This window comes from Prinia subflava, chromosome 9, assembly GCF_021018805.1.
Source record: "Prinia subflava isolate CZ2003 ecotype Zambia chromosome 9, Cam_Psub_1.2, whole genome shotgun sequence".
NCBI lineage: Eukaryota > Metazoa > Chordata > Aves > Passeriformes > Cisticolidae > Prinia > Prinia subflava.
The window spans coordinates 7,066,394-7,090,294 of record NC_086255.1 but is presented as its reverse complement, the minus strand read 5'-3'; the positions used below and the strand labels follow the sequence as shown (position 1 = coordinate 7,090,294).

Below are 23,901 nucleotides of genomic sequence, written 5' to 3'. Positions count from 1 at the left end.
GTGGTGGATATATCTGTTTAAGGTTATGAGCCTGTGGGTTTGTTTACAATATTTCCTAGTTTCAGGGATATTGTGTCACTGTATATTCCCAGAGAGCTGAAAAAAGGATTTCCCACTGCTGACACACACTTTGCAGGTGTTTGCTGAGTGGCACAGAGCTGGTTTATATATTGTAGCAGTAATGGATCCCTGGTTATGGCTTTGTTTGTAATATTGATTTCCCGTCAGTCAGATTTTATAAAAAGCTTCACATCCTTGCTGCACATCTCTGGCCTAGATGCTGCAGGTATTAGCCTCAGATTGTGAAAGAGATTTGCAAAGAGAATATTTTGTGTGCACGGTTGCATTAAGGCTGATGGAGAATTGGTCTCTCTGTTGGAGAGCCGTCCTGCAGTTCTGGTGTTTAGTGTCCTGAAACCTGTGGGCACTTCTCTTTCCACAAATATTTTTGTGCAAGACGACTATGGGGAAAGAAAGAAATCCCATGAAGCTCCTGAGAGTGTTACTGGATGCTTCTGTTAAGGGATAGACCCTTCCCTGTGGACAGGATGAGTCTGTAAAGTTCTAGTCCAGACACCTGAGCACAAATTGGAGTGTGCAGTGAGTGCATTGATGTGAGGGTAGGCATGTGTGTGGATACCTTAGGAGTATTTTGAAAATCAAAATACTTGAGGAGTATTTTGGAAATCAAGAGGGAAAAGGCTGAGAGTAGGAAATCTACAGAGACCTGTCCTTTCCTCCAGTGCTGAAAGCCCAGTCCTCTCCCAGTCCTCTCATCCCAGGGGATGGTGTTGCCCTGGTGTTCCCCTCAAAGCTCCCTGTTCCAGGGTGGAAATGGAGCTCACCTGGGAGGGCTCCACAGGGCCCTGGGCCCAGTGTGGAGTTCTCTGGATCTATCAGATCCCTCCCAATGAAGATCCAGCAGCGATGAGTGCAGACAGCAGAAGTTGTGCCCCAAAGCCCAGCGATCCTTCTGTACCAGAGACAGCAGAGCCACAAAGAGGAGGCCTTGCACGCCCATAATCCACAATTCACTGCAAAGCTTCCAAATGTAATCAAGAGAGATTAGTCATGCAGAAAACGTCTAAAGCATAATTTCATTATGGCAGTAAGGAGCGCAGTGTCGGACTGTGCGTTCGCTGTCTGGTTCCTGTGCAGGGTTTGTGCACTCCTGGCATGAGAACAGCAGAACTCTGCTTTTTTCACAGCAGAGCACCCAGTAAGGTAAGGGAGCTCAGGAGGGCTGCAGTCCTGTGGGTTTTTTTCTTTTAAACAAGAATTACAACTTTTTTTTTTTTTTTTTTTTTTTTTTTTTTTTTTTTTTTTTTTTTTACATCTCTTGATGTATTTAAGCTTTTCTCCATAATTTTTTAATCTAGGAAGACCTACTGTAGGCAATACATTCTCTGCTTCCTTTTACCCTGTCTTTTGTTCATACTTAAGTTTCAAACGTTGAGTTTATCCCTATTAAGGGACAAGATTCATCAGGCCTAATTACACACATCTTTCAGCATATCACTAGGAATATTAGAAAACCTTGCAGTGGGAACATGCAGCTGCATTTCTGAAAGTTTCTGTTACTGAAATTCAAGTAGATGATGATCTGAAAAAATATGATATTTACAGCTTAATTTCAGATGGGTTTGTGTTGGTTCTTAACAGACCAACAAACCCAAAATACGTAGACAGTTTGATTTCAGTTTTGTTTTTCTCATCTAGAAGCTTGTTTCATTTGCTAAAATTACTTTATTTAGTAGACAGTGAAGAAATCCATACTTTCAGATAATTTTTTTTTGTAATTGCTCACACCCATGTGTATTATTTCCAGTTACTTTCTGTTGAGTTGGTTTTTCTGGCAACCTGACTCCAACTTCATTGTTTTCCAGATTTTTTGCTTGATTCCTTATTTTCACAGAATTTAGGATGTGAATTGTTAATTTACCTACTCTGATGATTTGTTTATCACATTTCCTTTGAGCTCTTGTCATTTAAGTTTGCTGAGTTTGGGCTTTAGAAGTGTGTGCTAAACTTGTATAGCTGAAAGGGTGAAAGAGCCTTTTTAGCACATGATCTTTCCTTCCTCAGAACTTCTAAAATGTAATCAAATCCTTTCCTCTTCCCTGAGTATAAAGGGGAGAGCCTTTCTGAAGCCATTGCTTTGATTTTGGTATATCCCACACTGTTGTCCCAGACATGTGACTTCATATTTTGTTCCAGTGGCAAAGCAGCTGGTAAGAAGATGAAAATTTGAGATTTTTTTTTCCTATGGGTGCAATCCTCACCACTGCTGACTGATCTGTTTTGCTGACCCCTGTCACTGCCACATTTTTCCATAAATGGCAAGATTGAAAAATATGAGACCTGTAAAAAACCTGTTCAATAACAATTCATGTGACAGCTGTTGATGTTTATTTTGTCCTTCTTTAATCTCTTTTATAGTAGTCCCATGGACTTCAAACATTTCATGTGATCTGTGGGTATTATTTTAAATGTGTTACTAATGTGATCACTCCCATCTTTTCGTAACACTTCCATCAAAGAGCAGTTGAACCCACTTGGAGCTTTGATTCCTCTTTGGACAGGCCTCTCTTATATTTCGAATTTTGATAGGAACCCTTCCACATTTGGATTTCTCAGCTAAGTGCCTAAAGTCAGGTGGGATGAATTTGAGATCTTCATCCCCATCACAAAAACCTTGATCTGATGGATTTCTCTAATTTAAGCAATCTGTTCCCTCACTGTAATGTACTGCTCTCAATCTTCACTTCTTAATGTTGTCTCCCTACCTTTCCCACTTCCATCTCTGCAATTTATCTCATCTCAGTCTATTCCCCTGTTGCCCCATGCACAGCTCCACCACTTCCCCTTTCTTCCCTGCACTATTTGCTTCATTTATCCCTGCCATGCCCATTTCATTTCTTGTTCCCTTGAATATTTTCCTTTTCCATTGGGATAAAGCATATTCTCAGGTTTTTAGTGTCCTGTAAAAATTGATATATCTGTATATATATATTTTTTCTTAATTATCACATTGCCATTTCAAATAATATTATGTCTAATTCTACTATGGTGTTGTTCAGTTTATTTCTATTTAAGTAGTGCTGTGGGTATGTTGGGCAGAAAGCTTTGTACTATAATTGGGCAACGAATTATTATTTTCTTCTCATGTTCAGTGAACTGGTTTTGCAGATCTTTCAGCTCAATTCATTATGATCAAATGGAGAAGCATTTGTTCCAATAAGATTTTAATCTCTAGGACTATCGTGTGCATCAGTGACTTTTCATTGTTAATTGCTTTCTTGTCCCCATTAAGGTGTTCTTGCAACTGCTTCATCCAAACTAAGCTCCCTTTCCACACATACACAATTTGAAAAGACTCTTTTCAACTTTTTAGGTGAAATAACCATTGTTGCTTTCTTAATCCATCACTGTGGCTTTAGTGTATTATCCTCCCTTGATAATGACAAAATCTGTACAAAACCACCTCTGCAAAGTATTTTAGAAATGTCCTGAATTTCTCCCCACTTACATCAGAATGTAAGAAATCATTTTATTATTTCATAGCACCAATTAAGATCAGCAGGGCACCTAGTATGTGCTGGATGTTTGTGAGTGAATTACCATTAATATTAATGATTTGAGAGGATATGCAGTGACTGGAGTACACCCTGATGTCTCAGAGTCATTGTACTGAGAAGGTTTTTTTTATTACAAGTTCTCTGAACCTGTTGCTACTTTAAATCCCATAAAGAGCATAGAAAAGAAAGACTTCAAACTACAATTTTAAATATGTAAAGAAAAAATTTACATGCTGAAATAACAAAATCAGGAGATGGGTTCAAGTGGTTCTCTCCCTTTTCAGAAATCAATTGCTTGTGAATTTATTATTTTAACACAGCTGACAGAACATACAGAAGGAATTCAGTAATGAAAAGCATTTGGGGGTTTGACAGGTCTTGGCTGAAATGAAGTCCTTTGAGACCAGCACTTGGAGGCAGAGGTGAAAGTAAAAATTGGTTTACCTGAAGATCTCTGTATATGGAATCTAAATTTTCAAAGGAGACCGCCTGCCAGCATCAGGGCCTATCTTTTGACACATTCAACCTGAAATCTATCAAAATCTGGAAACTCCCTGACTTTTCATTGTAAGGTCTGTACATGTCATTTTCTACACAAAACTTTGCACATCTGCCAGAAGTTCCTTGGAAATTTTATGCTAATTCAAGTAATCAAATTTTGCAGCTTACTCATGTATTAGTTTTCAAAATAATTTTCTCCCTGTCAAAAAAAAAAACAACCCCAAAAATCCAAACCAGTTGATTAATGCAGTCTTACTGCTCCATGGATCTAGGAACCGTTCATACTGACAGTTTTTAATATCTTTTTTACTTGTGTTAGAACTGCAAGGCCAATATAGACAGGAGTAAAGTAGATGGTGTTCTTTCTTCCACACCACTAATGAAGCCATTCACAAAGGCTGCTTGGTGATAGCTGTGGAACAGGGTGTCACAAATATCCCCTGAAGCCTCTGAACTGCACAGCGTGGCTGAGAGCTGGCAGTGGATTGCAGAACTTTCATTGCTTGGTCCATTATTGCATAAAAGAAAAGCCCAGCTAAATTTTCGTGTTCAGCCTGAATTTGAAAGTCTGTGGGTTAAGGAGGTCTGAGAGGATCTTTCTATTTCCATGGACATTTAAGTGCCATGGACATTTAATTGCCATGGACATTTAAGTGCAGAGGTGTTTGTGTTGCAAGCTCTGTGCTGCAGTGCTCACACTTTACACACAAGGCAGTGAAGCTGAGTCCCTGGTGGAGGTCACAAGGAGGTGGCTGAGTAACAGGAGCAGCAATTAGACCCCAAAAGAAAATGAAAACCATCATGCTCTTCTGAGGAACCATTCTGTCATGCATATCTAACAGACACAGAGAACATTTCTCTGTGATTTTAAATATTATTCTGAAGTGCATCTAACCTAGGAATTGAAATCTCTGCAGGAAACTTGGCTGTGCTCTGGGAACTTTTGCCCAGCACACAGAGCATGCACAGAATTCTACCATTTAAAAGTAATCCCTCTTGGAGTCATGCTCATATATATCTTTGGAGACCAGAACACTAGTTATATATTTATTTGCATGTTCAGTTATTTACTGTCTAAAAAATTCAGCCCTGTGTTCTCAAGGCACTGAAGGCAGAGCCAAGCCCCGGAGCTCTCAGAGCTGAGTCACTTTGGATGGCACAGTGATGCACCATATTCATCCTGAACTGTGCAAAGCAGGAGATACTGCTTGCATTTGAAAATATTGGCAACAAAGTGTGTTCACTGTCATGTGCTCACTGGAATGCTCTGTGCTAGCCTTTGAAAACATAAAATGCAAGAAAAAGATGATAATATGAAAAAATCCATAACCTCCTGTCAGACATTGCAATTGCTTGAGTGTTCAGCAGGAGTTAAGATGGATAAAAAGTAAAGGTATAAGCCATAGCAATGAGGAGCAGATGAGCTGCATTCAAGACTAATAGATTCTTCATGAAAATGCTGTGACATTTATTTTCTATATTAAAAATTCAAATGCAAGTGTTTAGTATGTCTCATACATATCAGTTCTTTCTGTAATTCTGGGACTGGCACAGTTTTGCCTTTAGTCATTTGGGTATTGCTTTTCCATCCGCTTTGATCACATTGTGCTTCTGGAATATTCCACCAGTTATCCTAAGAACTGTGATAACTGAATCTTGTTTCATCTGTCCTAGAAACTAAAATATCATGAAGGAGAAATCTCAAATAAAACTGTAGAGGAGGAAACGACCTCCCTAATGTTTATTAGCACCTTTAATATAAATATTTGTATTAATGAGAATCCAACCGACCATCTCAAAAATTGTGGCATAAATATATGTGTAATAAACATGCAGTATCTTTTCTTTCCTACACAAAGGAAAGCATTTATCATTCTGGTAACACAAGGGACAGAAAACAATGCCAATTCACAGACAAAACCTTTCATGATTTAATATTGTTGTTTTGTCCCCTTAGATCCTAGAATGATAAATATTGTTCCTCCTTTTGTCAGCATCAGAAGCACTTTCATATGTGGAATAAAGGCTCATTCATTATAATCATACTGTTTTTTTCCAGGTTGCTTTTTCCAATCTGGTTCAGAATACATCATGCCAGTTATACTGTGCCAGCTTCCTTGTGGTTATTCCAAAGCTCCACGGGTACCTGTGATGCTACCAGTTTGATTTTTGTTTATGGCTTTTTTATCATTCCTGTTCTCAAGGTTTTAGAGTCCTCTCTGTGTCTGGGACTTCATCACACTGAGAGGTGTACAAACATGAAACATGTACCTAATCCAGCCCGGGATACAAGTCAAGTGTCCATGGGGTGTGATGTCTGGGAAGCCACAGGCAAAGTCTGTTTGGTCTCTTATGGCTTTGCACAAAGGAGGAGGGAGCCTGTGGACAGCCCTGTGGAGGAAAGGCCCTTCCCTTGAACAATTTCAAGGATTTTCTGTGCTATCTGCTCTTGAGGAGAAGCTGTGAGGGGTCATCACCTGTGACATTTGTGCAGAGCACAGGGGTCACTCCAGGTGAAATGTCTGTAGCTCCATCCTCATCCCAGCCAGCAACAACCACCCATTCTGGTTCTGGCTAGTGTTGCACTATTTCAAAGCATACCTTGTTTCAAAACGTGCTTTTTGCAAATCATGTCAGTGCTCTGAATAGACTCACATCATTTTCAGACAGAAATACACAAAGGTTAAGCATACTGTGTTTTAGGGAGAGCTGTTGGCTATGGTGTGATGCCACCCCATCTCTCATTCAGTGGTGGCTTTAGGAAACACAGCCATTGCACTAAACCTAGGCAAACTATCTAATTACTATATTAGCATGTATTAGTTAATTTGTGTGTAGCACTTTGGAGATAACAAGCTCAATATTTTAATACAGTTTCTCTTCCCTGGACACATCTCTTGTCTTCATTTGTAAACCACTATGAAAAGGTCACTAAACATTGATTTTGTAAATGAAAGCTCTAAAATAGGACTTGAAAGAGCCGATGCTTGGGGGGAGGGAAAAGAGTGTGAAAATTCAACTTGTTTAAATCAGACCATGGATTTTGGGGCTCGATTTCTCCTACCAAGCTTTAGATCTCTTAACAGTCCCAGAAATTACATACCTCACTCTGGAGGCTGTTTGTTCTTCAAGAGGCTCCTGGCCCTACTTCCCTCCTCTTGAAGCACATCCCAGGGGATCTGCAGAGGATTTAACCCCCACTGCCTCAGCCTCTGGGGGAATTGAGCAGCTCCAAGCACAGCTTCCACTGGCACAAGGACAGCTGTACCCTTGAGCCACCCCCATGGGGAAAACACACTTTTGTCCCTTTTGCAGTGTGAGTAGAGAAAGCACCTTTAAACACATCAAAGATGAAAAGTTGCCTAAGAAATGTGCACTAGTTAGCACACAGTTTTTAAAAGCTTGAATGTAAATATTCTTAAAACACAGGTGGGACTCAAATAATGAAATAAGGCTGGCTGCATTTAGATTGTTCACAATCTGCTTCATTGCCCTTAAAAAATTATTAGGTCATAGTTCAAATGGGAACATCTATTTTTATGTCTCTTTGCAAATAATGGGTGTGTGTATCTTTCTTAGAAAGGAATTGCCCACTAAAATGAGAAGTCATGAGAAGGACAAATAATATAAATGATTTTTAGGATGTTTGCAACTTTTTGAACTACCATACCACCTTCTTGCACTAGCACAATGCAAAGAGATGAAAGAAAGTAGAAAGGAATTAGAGCAGTGTTAGTAACTAACATCAAATTCACGAAGAAAACTCCTGATTGTTGGAAGTCTATATACTAAATATTTTGTAAAGGCAATTAAATGGTGTGCTGACTGAAGCTCAACAGAAAAAAAGGCAGCAAAAATAAGAATGGAAAATGAAGAGCTGTTTGGAAGGAAGGCATTGGAAAGTAGTGTAGGAAAAGCCAGAAATCCTGTATATACCTCTTGTTGTACTGTCCAGACCAGACAGAACAAACAAAAATCAACTCACAGGGTCACACATCTGGACACAAACCTTACACAGGTTTATATGAATCCCTCTTGAGTCTGGCTCTTCCTCTTTTGGGAGATAATACCTTATAATTCTGAACCTCACACATTGTCAAGTCCTGTTCCCACCACAGCTTTTGTTTTCCTCTCACTTTTTAAGATAGATGCCATAAAATGTGGTGTCCCACCTTTTAGAAAAAAAGTGGTTTGCCACTGAATACCTGCTATTTTCATTCTTTGCACCCAAAATTGCAGCAAGCTTTTAATGAACTAATCCTTAGCATGAACCATGATTTTCATTGTCACCTTTTTTCCTGTTCTTTATGAAAATCAATGTTTTCTTATGGCTTCTTCAGAGTCTCGAGTGCATAGTGTCTATTGGTATTGCTTTATAGTTTTATATTACATCCTTGTAACTTAGGATAATTATTTACAGTTGCAAATCATACAACAACAGGCTGTAGGAAACAGAAAGGTGTGTAGCACAACAAAGGGAGAGCAGATTCATGGTCTGTTATATTATTATGTTATAGATGGCACTTCAGGGGCTATGGAAGAAAGTTTGTCAAATGGTGGCAGTTCTCAGAAGCTGGGAAGTACCAAACAAATTCCATTCAAAACACTCTTGGATCATTATCACTGTATTTATAGCCATTAAAGTATAATTGAGATAAAGAAAATCCAGAAATGAGAGAACCAAAGCTAAGTTTTTCACATGTGATCAAAAAGCATATGGGAAAAAATAGAGGGGGGAAAAAAGGTCAGCAGTTAAATAGCAAATAGAACCCTCAATGCAATTTCTGCTTTTAAAAAACAGATGGGAGATTTAGAACAATTGCAGTGAGGGAGTTCTAATGTCCTGCTGAAGGTTCTTTTCTCCTTCATCACATAGTGAAAGCTTTTTTGAAAATGCTTTAATGAAAACTACCTCCTAATCACATCCTGGAAATACAAAGACAGCGTGATGCTTTGTACAGCACAACCATTTTGGATGAAAATATTGGGAACAATGCACAGAATTGCTCTGAATTTTGCCTGTTGTCTAAAAGAACCATCTTGACATTGGAAAACTCCAAGCTCTGTGTATCTCTTACCACATCTTGTCCATGGTTTCATTTCAGCCATTTCTTACTCACATGAATATTGAAGAGAATGGGCTGCTGCAGTGAATCTTTAGTGTCAGAAAGTGTCTTTTCATTGAGTGCATCTTCAGGGAGCTGACATTGTTGGGAAATGGACTTTGTGAGGTTTTCTTGACTCTGTCTTTCACCTGGTTTCTGCCTTTTGTTTCCACATCCGTTTAGTAGCACAAGTCCTGTTCAGCAGGCCATGAGTTAAAGATCTTATTTTGTTGTATTGAAAGGAGGTGTGCAAATCAGGCTGAGATTTGTGGCAAATCAGATCCTGAGAGGAATATTTCATATCTCCTGTATCTCTGAAGGATGTGGATCCTAAAAGGAGAAATATGGAATCTGAATTGGGTGTGCCAGGAGAACCTAGCTCTCTTTTTTTTTTTTCCACAGGCATTTAGAGAAAAGTTTTAAATGGCTAAAGTTACAGCTTGGTAATCTTTCTTTACAAGAATTGTTGGGGTTTTGGTGTTGTGACTTGGCTTTTTTCCAAAAAATTTTATTGATTTAATGGCCGAATGAGACAATGAGTGCTATTTGTTGGATTGTGAGTACACACAGAGGTAGGTGGCAAGCTTTGACTATGGACTATCAATTTTCCAGTTCTCCCTCTCCAAACTAGGACACATTCCTAGGACATATATTATATTTTAATATATTTAAAGTGATATGCAGCCATTGTTTTACTATCTCTCAATTTTGGGCATTTGCTGTATCTGAATGTGTCACACAAGCAGAAACAGTGCTCTTCTATCATTTTACTGATATTTATCTATACTGACTGCTCAGGACCAAGTGTACGTAATGAAGTGTTTAAAATGGAAACCTATTTCCATACAATTTGACAAGTCTAAGTGTGTAATTTTGCCTGTTATAGTCAGAACATGGTGTTTTCAATGTAAAATAGAAGATTCAGTGAAGAATTAATGAGTAGCTATGTAGCTTACTTGTCTATACTGGAGTCCCATGCAGAGTTTTTCTCTTTGAGTGCAGACCATAATTGTGATAGAGCTATTTATATGAAATCTTTGGGAGTTAAAATGTTTTCTTATGGTGTGAGCTTTTCAGCCTGTTACCAAGCTTTTCTACTGAAAATACTAAAAATCAATTTTCTATGTAAGTTGATGCTAGATTTGCTGATGGACCCACCCTAATACTGACAGCAGGGCATTTGTGACTTTATTTTTATTTTCCTTTTTCTTTTCTTTTTCATTGTTCTCAAGCATTAATATTACTGAAACTACAAATACCTTTTATAGAGGTCCTGAGGACCCTGACGTTGTCACTTTGGTGATATTCAAAATATGGTTCAAAATTCTCAGCACACTTTCTGTCCCATTGACTTAATTCTGTGTTACCCTTCCAAGATCATTTATTTTGTCAGAGTGGCTCCTGGCTATGTAGCTGGGGATGTTCTAAATGTCTAATTAGACATCAGCAGAATACTGAAAAGCTGGCATTGCTATTTGGCTAGGACCAAATTAGTATCAAAACAGTGGTTAGAGTGATGATATATTGCACCAGTATGTTGGAAATGGAAAACAAGTCCAGTACTTCATAAACCTTCGAAAGCAAAATTTTAAAATGAGCATTCTGTATGGAAAAGGACTGCAGATATCATGCCTGCTCCTGATTAAGCTGTAATCCTACTGAATATCTGGTGAAGTACAATAATTTCTTTGCATGAACCTATTCAATACTTTCTGGTTTCAATAAAATTTTTGACAAGGGAAAAAAAAAAAACCTGGCACCTGGAACATAAAAGGAAGCAAGAGCGAGAAAAAGGATCTTAGAGGGTTATTGTTCTAATCTTCTTCCTTAAAAGTAAATGGTAATGTAAGTAGCATTGTTTTATCTCTAGCGTGGGCAGAATTGGCCCCTTTTGGGCCCTTAAACCTATTGTCTTTAAGGTGGTGTGTTTTGTCTTGAGGAGGAGAGCAGTAAAGCTGCAAATCTGACAGTATATGTTATCACCCAGATGGAACATTAGGGAGGGATTCATAAAAACCGAATTTCACCTGGCGAGGTTTATCACCCCAGATTTCCTCTACAGACAGAAAGAGATCTGCTTTAAATCACCCCCTGCCAGAAAGGCCCCTCTGGAGGGAGGCAAACCCCAGACTGCTGCTGCCTGTCCTCCTGAGCGTTCCCTGATTGCTCAGTTGTGTTCCCTCCTGCCCCGTTTCCCAGATACTCACACGTGGATATTCACACACACACAGATATTCTGATTACTGCATTGCATGAAATACAATTCAGCCCTGTAATAATGGCCAATCACGCTCTGTTTGTGTGGATGATAAATCTCTGTCCCACAGGTGTTCATCCCTCTTATGATGTATGGTAAGGCTTTAACTTTCATCACAGTGGTTAAAGCACCCAATTGCATGAATGGGTTTGGGTAAAAAGCTTTTAAAATGTTGTAACTCAAGCTCACCATTTTTTACAGCTTTCATATCTTCATTTTGCTGTGATTTGCATCCATGGTCCAAGTAAAAAACAAGTTTGCTGAAGACAGAGACAGAGTACAATAATGGTGCAGCCTCGAGCATGCCAGGCTGGAGGAGACTTCTGCAATCCAGACTTGTCTAATTACTGTAGAGGGCTTCATAAACTAACCCCACCTGGGCCATAACTGTGATACTGGCTTCTAAAAAAAACAATTATGATTTTGTTTGTATTAAACCAGGTTTTGCTAAAAGTAAGTGAAAATAGAGCTTCTTCAGTACTCCAAGTAGACTTTTTTCTCTTCTACAGAAATAGGTTTACAAGACCAAATTAGATTGTGGCATGATTAATGCATCTCACCAAATTCTTGCAGAGTAGAAAATTAGTTTATAGTGATTTTCTTGAAAACAAATTAAACGGCTGCACAACATCATAAGAATAGAGATGTTTTTCATAACATATGGATAAATGATTCAATGGAAGTGAGATGTAATCAAACTGAAAATATAATCCAAATGTTTCAAATATGACTGTCCATTGTAGAAAAATGTTTAATTACTTGCATTTTAATGCATGATGTGTAATATGAAGTGGCAGGGCAGCAAGGAATTAATCTGCATGAGATTTGCACATATTCTAAGTAGATTATTCCTTTTTAGGTGTTTTTATTATCATTCCGTTAAAAAAAATATGACAAGAAGATTTGGCCTCGGGCTGCACCGGGGTAGGTTTAGATTGGCTGTTAGGAAAAACTTCTTCACCAAAAGGGTTGTCAGGCCCTGGGAAGGGGTGAAACCACCATTGCTGGAGGTGTGTAAAAGACGTGTGTATGTGGCACTCAGGGACAGGTTTTATTGGTGGACCTTACAGTCTTAACTTCATGGTTGGACCCCCGTGGTCTTAAGGGTCATTTCCAACCTAAACCATTTAATGGTTCTGTGGTTCTTGTGTTCCAAGAGGGTTTGAGTTGAGAAAAGAGGGTGGGAGAAAAGAGCTTCCATTAGCCCTGCTGTCTCTTGGTCACTGGCAGGCTGGGTGCTTGAAAGGCACAAGATGTTGTACAAATCTGGATTTCAGATCAAACCATGGATATCTCACTCTGAAAGGGAAGGAGAACTGCCTGACTGCATTAAAAAAAAACACTACTGGCCCCGTGGAATACAATACAAATATTTCACACAAATATGTAGGGCCATTTCCTTTTCACAGTGAGAAAATTTGGGAAAGGCTGAACATTTCTTCAAAGAGCCTTTATTGTATAGTCTGGATTTCCCACAACCTGACAGCAGGTAATTTATAAGTCTATTCTGGGAATAAGAATTTCCTAGTCCCTTACAGATAGCCCTTATTGCTAAATAGCAGAGGTGTAATAAAAAGGAGCATGACATCTCTCTACTAGTGTGTGGCTATTTAATTCCACACAATCGTTGTTTATTTTATTATTGTTATGGTTTAAGGTCTGTCTCATATTTTACTTATTTAATTAAGTTATATGCAAAAGAAAAGGAAAGCATACCTCCTGGCCTCTTGGCTGTCTTCCCATCTTGCAAAAAAATATCACAGGAAAAAAATGATGGGGTTACTTGCCCGAAGTAATTTCCTAGTTAGTTTAGTTTGTTTAATATATCTTTCCAAAAGTAAGAGCAGTGTCAACTTAAAATACACATTCATGCACCAAACAGGAAGAGAAGCCCATAAAAAGACTGTGAATTTGAGGTGCTGTCAGCTTGTCCTTTTAAAAATAATCTAATTCAAATAAAAAAACCCCATTCAATATGACAGGCTCTGAAGACACTTATTGTTCTTGGCAGATGCTTATGATTCTTTTTCTCTGTGACTAAGTCTGCGATCTCTGGATACTGTCTAGGCACACCTGCCAGATCAGGAAACTCGGATACACATGAAGGATTTGACTATTTTCTGACTGCAAAATGCACTTAGATCTGTTGTGTTCTCCTAGCCATAGACAGTCTTGAACTTCAGGTGACTCTTAATTTTTCTCCTGGAAGGTACTCGAGTGTCAGGTTTGTACTTGCTTAGGAGGGGGCTCTGTGCATCACGTTTTTAAATACCAAATTTTATTCTGGTTCTGGTTTATGTGCCTTTTGGATATCTCCCAGCATGAGCTGATCCACAGCAGAGGAGGATGCAGCACACAGAACAGGCTGGCCTTTTGAGCCATGAAAATTAAGCCTGAGCTGCTCTGCTTGGAGACAGTTTGGTTGAGAACACAGGAACAAGCAGAAAATCATGAAACTATTACTAAACAACTAAACTGAATATGACTATTTCTAGCACAGTATCTCACAGAAAGTGAGAGAATTTTTTTCCATGGGTACTCAGAAACACTGCCTAGTAACAATCTTCTAGAATGTTATGTTCCTTCTAGAATGTTATGTTCCTCCACTATTACAGACATTATAATGAACAAGTCTTTTTCTATGAAGATTAAATTTGTGCATTCCATAAACTTTATAGTGAATGCGATCTGTTTCTTCAAATTAAGAAGCAGGTAATACAAAACTTCATTATTAACTGGGGGAGATATATATAATTTGCATTTATATATATAAAATTGCTACATAATCGCATATTTTTATATTATTAACTTTTGTGTATATATGCATATACCATTAATTCACATATGATGTACATTGTGTACTTATCAAACAGAATTTTATAGACCTGAAATACTGATAAATACTGAGAATTCGTTGGAATTCCCTACATTATAACTGGCAGCTTTATTGATGAACATGAAATTGCCCTCATTGGCTTCACTGTGTGCTGTGGTGACTTCCAAGAGGCACCACACTCTGTGTCTCATCACTTAGTGTACCTTCAGAGAGTCAGATCCATTTCTGTGGATTTCCACAGGCAGTAGATCTTCCACAATGGCAATATTTTGAGTAAGAGGTCCTTTATAATAAAAGGAGTGTGTCCACTATGAGGTGAGCAGGTACAGTAATGCCAGTCTTTAAAAATCAACAGATGGAGGGAACACAAAGACTTGTGGGCCCTGAAGGGTGAAGCTGTGACTTTAATAATAAAGTCTTTTCCCAGTCTTTTCTGTTTAAGTCTCTCTGTATGGCAGCTGGCATTTTATTTCGTTGCTTAAAGTCACCTTAAACAATGACTATAATTTTGGTTAAAATGCCAAACAAATCTAATTGATCTACCTGACTTGTAGTTATTTTATTGTCTTCGGGTGTCTGAATGTTCTGATTCTGCATAACAATGACGTGTAGAAATTTAATCAAGTGAAGACATCTATCCAAATGTTATGTCTGAATAATGCATATTTAAATTGAAAGGCAACATTTCCAGTTACCTGCCTAAGCACAAATCTGAGGTCATTCTTTGTTCCCTTACTTTTAACAAAAGAGATAGTAAGAATTCCATGCATTTCTCATTAAAATGAACAATAGACGAGGAAAAGAAAGGTTTTAAATATGCACACCATCATGTAAGACTAATTTTTTCAATGTAGGGATGTTTTTTCTACTTTTAGAGATAGTGTAGCCTTACATCAGTTCAAATGTAGTTGTATACAATCAGAGGAAAAATGTTTAAACATCCCAGCATGGGTATTTCCATTTAAATCTGATTACAGTGAAATAAAACTGTAGCTATTAAAGGTTTAGAAGAACTACAAATACAAGCAGTAAAAGAAGACAGTTAGTAAATGAGGTAGTAAAACATTTCAGCAGGGCAAACAGTTTATAGCACTCAGCCTTCCTGTGGCAGACTGTGCTATTCACCACAGACCCGTGCACTGTTCCCTGAACTGCACTTAAACCTGCAATTAACCTTTCACGCCTAATGAAGCTGTTTTGCTGCAAAATTAAAATATATAGTACTGCCTGTTTTTACAGGGGCTGGGAGGAGAGCATCTCAGAATGAATGACTTTTCAGATGCTCTTGTTTGAATGCAGGATTAAGGGGCTGTTTGTATACAAACCCTGAATGTGATTTTCAAGGTAATCTCATTTGATTTGCTGTATTTTATCCCTCTGCTTATTAATAGCTTTGCACTGTTGAAAAAAAAAATAAAAAAGGAAAAAATTCACACCCCAGTAATTTTATGATTAGAGACTTCCTGAAAATAAACTGTTACCATTTAACTTCCATTAGGAGAAACAATAGTTCTGCTAAAGATAACCAAGTTCATATTGCTTCCTCTGGTGTTTTCCTTGTTCTGAGTGCAATTATCTCTTACAAAAATATACTTTCCACTTATGATTTGACTGGGCTCACTTCTTAATGACTTACACATACATATCCTTAGAACAAGCTAGAGGTTGTTTGAGCTGCATAAAACTAGATCAGGTGATTTCTAGGACATTTAGTAGAAAAACAAACTAAATTTAAAAATAGGGCTGGTTCCACAACTCAGATTGAATTTCCAGAAATTAGAGGTGACCCATTGAGTGTCCACGTGGGATCCTTACTGATTCCACTGCTCCTTTCTGCCATGCTGCTCAAGAGTCAGAAGGAAGCAGAGACCATGTACTGATCTGGAAAATACAGTTTGGGTGATAGGTAGGATATTTAAACAGCAGCATTCAGAGAAGGAAGGTAAATGTAATAACTTAGGAGCTGAGGTAATGTATCCAGAGCAATTTACAGTTCCAACTTCAATGACTGTAAATGTATTTACATTTGTTATTTAGAGTAAAAAAACTGTAAAATCAAGGGAATGTTTTGGTTTTGGTTTGGTTTTTTTTTTTTTCATGAATATTTAAGCCACAGCATTTTCTTCTGTTTTATTTTGATGTAAATTCTCCTTGCTCGAAGTGTCTGTGCACAAGCTTCACTTGGTAAATGAAATTCCCTTAGACTGGCAGTCTGAAATAATGAATTGTTCCCCCAGTTAATTGTATTGCTTTGATAACAAGGAACTATGCTGGGTGTAGAGGACCTAATAAATGAATTTCATCAGATGATTTGTGTGACATTTTGACAAATAATCTTCTGTAGTGACCCGATGTTAATGGTATTCTATCAACATGCCAGTACATCCCAGTACGCAGTGCTAGACCTAAGGATTCCTATTTGTTAGTTGTTATATTAAATGAGGTTAGCTTAATACATCCAAATATATTTTACAGTAGCTTATTAAATTAAAAAATCTGTTTACTAGTAATGCTCCCTCTGTTTAGCATAGGCCCTAAGCCTAACTGTTGTAAGCAGTCATCAAAATGTTATTTAGGTTTTATCCCTGAATTTGCTAATACCAGATACTGCTTAAACTTGAAAGGTGCCTCAAAGATTTCAACAATTTAATTTGTCAAAGTCCAATTTTAAGCATCACTGGCTCATGCCAAGAAATATTTTTGTGTGTGAGAAAAAACAACTTGATTAATCTTGGCTCTTACATATCCCGAAATGTATCGATGATAATTGTACTTAGTGTTTTACAGTATTGTGCATTTTTAAAAAGCTGGATGCACATTAATCAATTCTTGCAACTTTTTTGTGACTTAAGAAAGGTAATGTTACCAGTGTGCAATAGTACAGATTTTTTCAGGATACTGATAAACCTGAACTGAATCTGACCATATATCTTATGAAAGACTGTAGCAACACTTCTTGGTGAAAAACATTTTTTGCAGTTTCTTAGTAGGTAAGTGCTGTAATGAGGGACTGCATGAAAAGTATTGCAAAATTGGATTCTGTGTAATAGATAAATTGAGTTTGATACTGGCTTGAGGTAAGAAATAGAGACTTCCTGTTAAAAATGGTGACAAGTTTTTTCAAAAGTTTCCTTGGAGAGTGGTGTGTTATTGGGTGGAGAATGAAATGTTTTGGGCAGTGTGGAGAACCAGCACCATCCTCACCTGCATTTTGGGTTTATGTGGATGTGGATTTTGTGGTTTGTTTGCAGCAGAACATACAAATTATGTGAATACTGCTAACCCATTTGATTGCAGTGTCACCTGTGTGAATTTAAAAGCCTAGAACTGCCATGTATTGTGTTGTTAATGACAACATTTTAGAGGTCCCTAATTTCTAGAAAAGATGCAGTAGCAAGCAAATGGAAGAGTAAATTCTTAAAATATTAGCTTAGGGCTAGAAAGGAAGTTGAATGAGGGGTGGCTGAGGTCACTTGGTGTGTTCAGCCTGGAGGACACTGAGGGGAGAGCTCAGAGCAGCTACAGCTTCCTCCTGAGGGGAGGAGCAGGGTCAGACCCTGAGCTCTGCTCTGTGGTGACACTGACAGGACCCGAGGGAGCAGCCTGAAGTTGGGTCAGGAGAGGTTAACTTGGATATTAGAAAAAAATCCTTCATCTGGGGGGTGGTTGGCAGTGGTACAGCTGCCCAGGGCAGTGGTCACAGCACTGACAGAGTTCAGGAAGATGTGGACAGTGCACATGGTGGGATTCCTGGTCCTGTTCAGGGCCAGAAGCAGCACTTGATGATGCTTGTGGGTCCTTTCCAACTCAGAATATTCTGTGTTTCCATGATCCCTAAGCATGCTGATCTGTGCCCTTGGCAATACCCTGTTAGGATTACAACAGGTCATGAAATACCAACAAATTGACCAGAATCCCAAATAGAAGTGTTTTGGCGAGTTGAAAACATTTAGAATTTACCCAGGTCATCATGGTTCACTACTTGTTTACAGACCTGTGCTTTCTAGAAAGTTATTTTCGTATCTTTTTTGTGGTAAATATTAACCTCTAAATATTAACCTCTAAATATATATAATATATATATATTTAATTGAATTAATATTCAATTAATTGTTGGTTTGGGTTTTTTTTCAAAGGCAAATATTCAGGGGTTCAATGTTATCCTATCTGCAGTTTCTACTTCTCTCTCATTTTCTGATTTGATGGTTTTATCAATTCCTAAATGCAATGCACGTGCATTTGATATGAGAAAATTCATGTCAGAAAGCTTCCGGTCCACATAACCAGGAAAATGATCATAAAGAGAGATCATGCTAAGATCACACAGCAAATCAATAAGAGACACACATGGAACTCAGTTCTCCTGATTTCCAGTCTGGTGTCCTAGCTGATTTTTTTGCCTTGCACTGTTTCTTCACTGTTACCAAGCAGCATTTAAGAAAGTGAGAACTTGTTATCTGACTTTGAAATAAAACTGATCACTTCTGGGAAAGTACATGAACTTGGCTAGAAAAAAACCATCACGCTGCTCTGGAATCATTCTCAGGAAAGCTGAGCATTAAAATTTTGTTTTTTCCTTTATTTGTCTTACAGGTCTTGCAATTGCAAGTGCTCTGATAGACATTTCACAGCAGAAGCCTGCGGACTGTAAAGACAAGAGCTCAGGAGTCAGAAATCGAAAGCATCACCTTTCAACACGTCAAGGAACTTGTGTCTGAGAGTCAAGAACTACAATTGTATATTCTGTAATGTTTTCTTTTTAAATGGCTTCCATTGAAAGCTATACTACAGCCTCAGTTTTTATGGAGGCAAATCTATGAATGAACACGAGGTACTGTGCTCTGTTGTAATCACACAGCCTGCTATCCCCCAGAGCAGAACAAACTTGTGGAAGGTATGAGTATGCATGAGGAGCTTTAATAAAAAGTGTGGATCCTGGTATTGACAAAATACAAAATAAAATACCCAGTATTCTCAATCCTGAACATATCAGAGCAGAGAAAATCCTTGGACAGAACCAGGAAAAACTTTACTTTTTTTTTTGTAATGTAGAAGCAAATTGTATAATTGAAAACTCTGCAAATTCCAAGAAACTAAAGGAAATTTTTGTCTAGCTTAATGTAACAATGGGAATTGTACAGTTCTTTCCTCGTAATTGACATTATTGTTTTCCAGCAAGCAGGAACTAAAGAGAATCATTTGAATTTGGGTGTATTTTTATCATTGCCCAGGAGAGATAGGCAGCTTTTGATTTTTAGCAAAGGTGTATCCCAAGAACCCCACATGTAATGTTTGAAGGATAATTCTGTTAAATACTGTGACTTGAGCATTTAATGATTATTTTTCTTTACATTGAAAAAAACCTCATAAACATAACTTGGGCTGCAGAAGAGTGATGGGTGGGCTTTCTTTTCTGTACCTCAGAGTTTGTCCTGAGTTAGGGATATTTTACAAAGAGGGTCCTCCATGCCAGCTAAATGATCAGCAAAATTAATTGAGCATGGAAAAGCTGCTTTACAATATTTTTCCCCATAGAGTCTCCAAGACTGCAAATCTAAGGAGAGTTGAACATGCTGTTATTCAACTTGCTCCTGTTTCAATATTGAAATTTGCTAGTATCTATATATTGTCCTGACCTGTAAGCAGAAGAAATTAATCTAAGTCAGCAGTTGGGCTCTTGTTTTTATAATAAAGTATGGATTTTTTTTTTCCTCATAACTGCAGAATTCCATTTAATTTTCACTTTAACACCTGTTAAGGAATTACCCTATATAAATAAACAAATAAATGTTTAAAAATCCAACCTGCTTCCAACATTAGTTGTCAAATCCCACAGCCAGTATGGAACCTCACACAAACAGTACTCGATAACAAAAAGCAGATTAAAGAATTTTCTTTGTGAAGGACTTTAGTCTTTTGGGGGCTCAGTAACCACAACAGATAAAACCTGGTAACCAGCTTTAATGGCCCTCAGTCTTTTTATTTACTCAAAATTCATGAACATGGAAAAGGGTAAGGGAATGCTGAGGGGCAGGTAGCAGATATTCTCATATTCTCATTTATGCATTACACACTGACAGAGTGTAATATGAAAGCAGTAGTTTTGTACAAGCTTGTTGAAAGTTTAGTTTCTCAACTCCAAATTTGCCACCATCCTAGTACGGGAGAGTGATGCAGAGGTATAAATGTCTCATGTAATGATAGACTTTTGGTAAATATGAAAGATATAAAAAGATAATTGATGTTTACTACTATATCTGTATTTTTTATGTTCTTTTTATTTCAGGAAGATGATGACATTTTACTGTTTATAGTTGACTACATAGTTACTTGCATGCCATGGTGGTGCAGTAGCAGTAATAAAGCCCTGTTGTGAGTTGTGTTTATTTCCTAAAGCCATTCATACATAGAAGTGCTCAGCTTAATTTGGATGAGGACTAAATGTAAAAATAATTATTAAAAAGGAACAATTGTACAGTCTGTAGTTATATCTTATACAGGAGTATTAGGTTGCATCTAACCATGACTGCTCTATTGTTTTGATAAATTATGCACTTATGAATTATGGTATAATTATTTCTTATACTGGCATGATTGTTTCAGTATTTTCATATCTTAAAATAAGATTATTATCTTAAATAATGCCATCACAACCTTGTGACTTCTATTGCCTATTCTGACCTCATATAACCTGAAACTTAAAAAATTCATTTTTAAAGGTTCTGTTGGGGACTTTGAACCAGTGCTACTTAGCCTAATGAAAAAAATTGTCCTTTGAAAACAACCCTTTCTGCCAGTTTTAAAGTTAATCTGTTCAAGTGAATATGAAGCAATGGGACTGGTTTACATGATGCATACACTTAGGAAAAGGAAAGAGCCATTTGACTGGAATATATTCCAAACTCTGTATTGTCCTCAACCTAAGCATTTCACATAAGAAATGTTCAATGTGTGTTTTGTGAATGTGCTGGAAACCCCATCCACAGAAAGAACATCCAGTCCTGCAGGAGAGTTTTGACTGTGCTCACTCATACAGGGTTAAATTCCTCTGAATCTCAACCAGAGTTTGAAAAATACTTGAAAATCAAGGTGTGTTTTAAAGGGATTAAAGTACTTTATTGTGACACTGAAGATAGGCAAATAGCGATCAGCCATTTTACTGTGCTTTCAGGTAAAAATGTTGTTTTACTGTACAAGAAAAGCATGTTTGTCGTGGGATCATTCAGCATTTCCCTTCACTCTGAGAATTTTTTTTTCTTCTCCCAGGATCCCTGATTGCATGCAAATTAGTAAATTCATCTAATAATGAAGTAAATAAAAATACTTATATAATGGCCACACGTAAAAACAAGAAGTTTGAAAACACATTTTATACCAAAGCTTTCTTTTTGGAAGGTATAAATAGCATAAATGTCTGATAACTACATTTGTTAGTTGTTGACAAGTGCAAACCTTTTGGTAACTACCCCTGTACATCAGATGAGAACTTTTATGAATAGTCCCATTATGATTGTGTCAAGAAAAGGCCATTTTTTTTAAAACTCTGTTCTCAGATTTAACTTTGGAACCCTTTCTTAGAGTCAGAAAATGTTGAATGGCCTGTTTCACTCTTCATGTGATTTATATTGGATGAAAAATAAATGAGTAAGTGCTGTTCTGGTAAGTAAGGCCCAGTGAAGTTCTAATTGTCAGGATTCAACCTCCCCTCCTCAGTCAGTGGATTCTGCTGAGGAAATCCAGCAGCTATGAATTACTGTTCCAGCTATGAGACAGCCTGTCCGTGGTAACATGGGTTTAGTGCTTCAGTTCCTCTTTGTACTTCTATATTTATAGAAAATACTGAAAGTACTTCAACTGAATTTGCACATTTCAGAATATTTGCTTCTATTCATTACATTCCTATGAAATGTAATGAAATATTTGTTCATCTGTACAAAAAAGAGAAAAGGTTATCAGTATGTTGCCACTATCAAAATTATTTAATAAAAAAAATCAAATCCTTGACATATTAACACATGAATATACCATTAAGGAACATTCAAATACATCTGATTTCAGAATTTTCATAGCTGACTGCTCTTTTTTATACATAGAGATTCTTGTCATCTTCCCAAATCAAAAACATTTTGACAATTTCAGATTGGGCGTGGAATTTGTAATGTGTAAAATCTGCAGCAATAATTATTTTCTAAATAATTTAATGTAGAGGCTGGAATCCTGATGGTAAGAATTTTAGTTTGGGATCACTTTTACAGATGTTCAATCTTCATGCATAATAACTTTCCTAGTATTCATATAAATTACAAAATCATTATGTACCTAATTTCATTACCAGTTTTTTAAAAAGCATCTGAAAGGTTTCTTGACAATAAAGAAAAAATCTCTGTTAAAGATAATTTACAATCCCTTTCTTTTTATAAGCAAAGTTATCCTGTTCAGAATGTTTGACATTACTGGGGAAAATTCAATAAATTAACTGTATTTTTTCCACTCTCTAGGGTGCAGCATTACCTGAAAAACTGTAGTTTGCTGGTATTTATTTAAGATCTAGAATAAAGTATGGAATATCCAAGGCTACCTTAGGTGCTTATAACAAATAATAACAAGCCCAGTGGTGTCTGCAGGTGGCCAGAACTTCACATGCTGTCTTCAGTTGTACTTCCTCATTAAATTCTAACAACAAAAGACAAAAATGGCAAAAAAAGTCCTTGAAGAATCTGGGTTTGTATAACTCAGGGCCATACATAGGTTGTTTCAGCTTTTCCTTATTTAATGCAATTTTACTTTTATAAGGATTGTTTATATTTCTATATGAGTGCCTATATGGCCACATGTGGCCATTTCTGTGGCTGCAGGTATTTCTGATTTGGAAAATCATCCTTTGGTACATACAGCTGGAATTCTAGTGGCTCTCTGGAATTCACTGCGAGGCTGAAAAGGGACTAATACTACCCCAGGCTTGGCTGTGTGTGCTGAAACTTGTTTGTGTCTTGAAACAACATTTCTGTGCCCTTGCTGACGTGTTAAAAACAGCCTTTTTCTCACATGAGAAAGCCAGAGTAGGACTGATGGGCAGACCAAACAATTATTTTTAAAACATATGTGTCTATCTATGTGTGTGTGCCCATATATATATATATATTTTTATATATAAATATATATATATAATGGTTTATGTAATTGGTTTCACAGCTGACCTAAATCAGAACATTCCCTCAGTTTCCTCACGTATTATATTGAATAATATGAAGGCTCAATGACAGTTCATGTACATAATATCAGCCATTTCTACCGAAATAAAATCTTCAGTGTGTTTGTCCTTCTGAGTGAGGATATAGAGATGTGCTTGAGACACTGTATGGAAAATGTGATCAATTATCAGTTGTTATCAATTATTATCAGTTGGGTATCAGTATTTTCAGCATGTCCAAGACTGAGTGCAGAAGGTGAGGCATCTCCTGTCCTTTTGCATCCTTCCTTTTCTAGTATATTTTCCTGTAGGAGTTCTTACATGCTAAGATCAGAGTTAACAATACAGAAAGAATATGAATTTTAACAGAATTGCTACTCACTTAACAATAACTGTTTCTCTTTCTATGATATTATCATAGAAAACAATGCTTA

The 23,901-nt window shown here is 37.3% G+C and overlaps 1 protein-coding gene across 2 annotated transcripts in view; it reads left to right on the top strand.

Annotated features, from left to right (window-relative positions):
- Positions 1-22,770, top strand: part of ATRNL1 (attractin like 1) — a 425,861-nt gene extending 403,091 nt beyond the window's left edge. For both annotated transcript variants that reach the window (XM_063405246.1, XM_063405245.1), the window contains one exon: positions 18,871-22,770. In XM_063405246.1, coding sequence (XP_063261316.1) covers positions 18,871-18,995 — 125 coding nt within the window. In that variant the 3' untranslated portion in view covers positions 18,996-22,770. The remainder of the gene's footprint in view (positions 1-18,870) is intronic.
- The last annotated feature ends 1,131 nt before the right edge of the window (positions 22,771-23,901 follow it).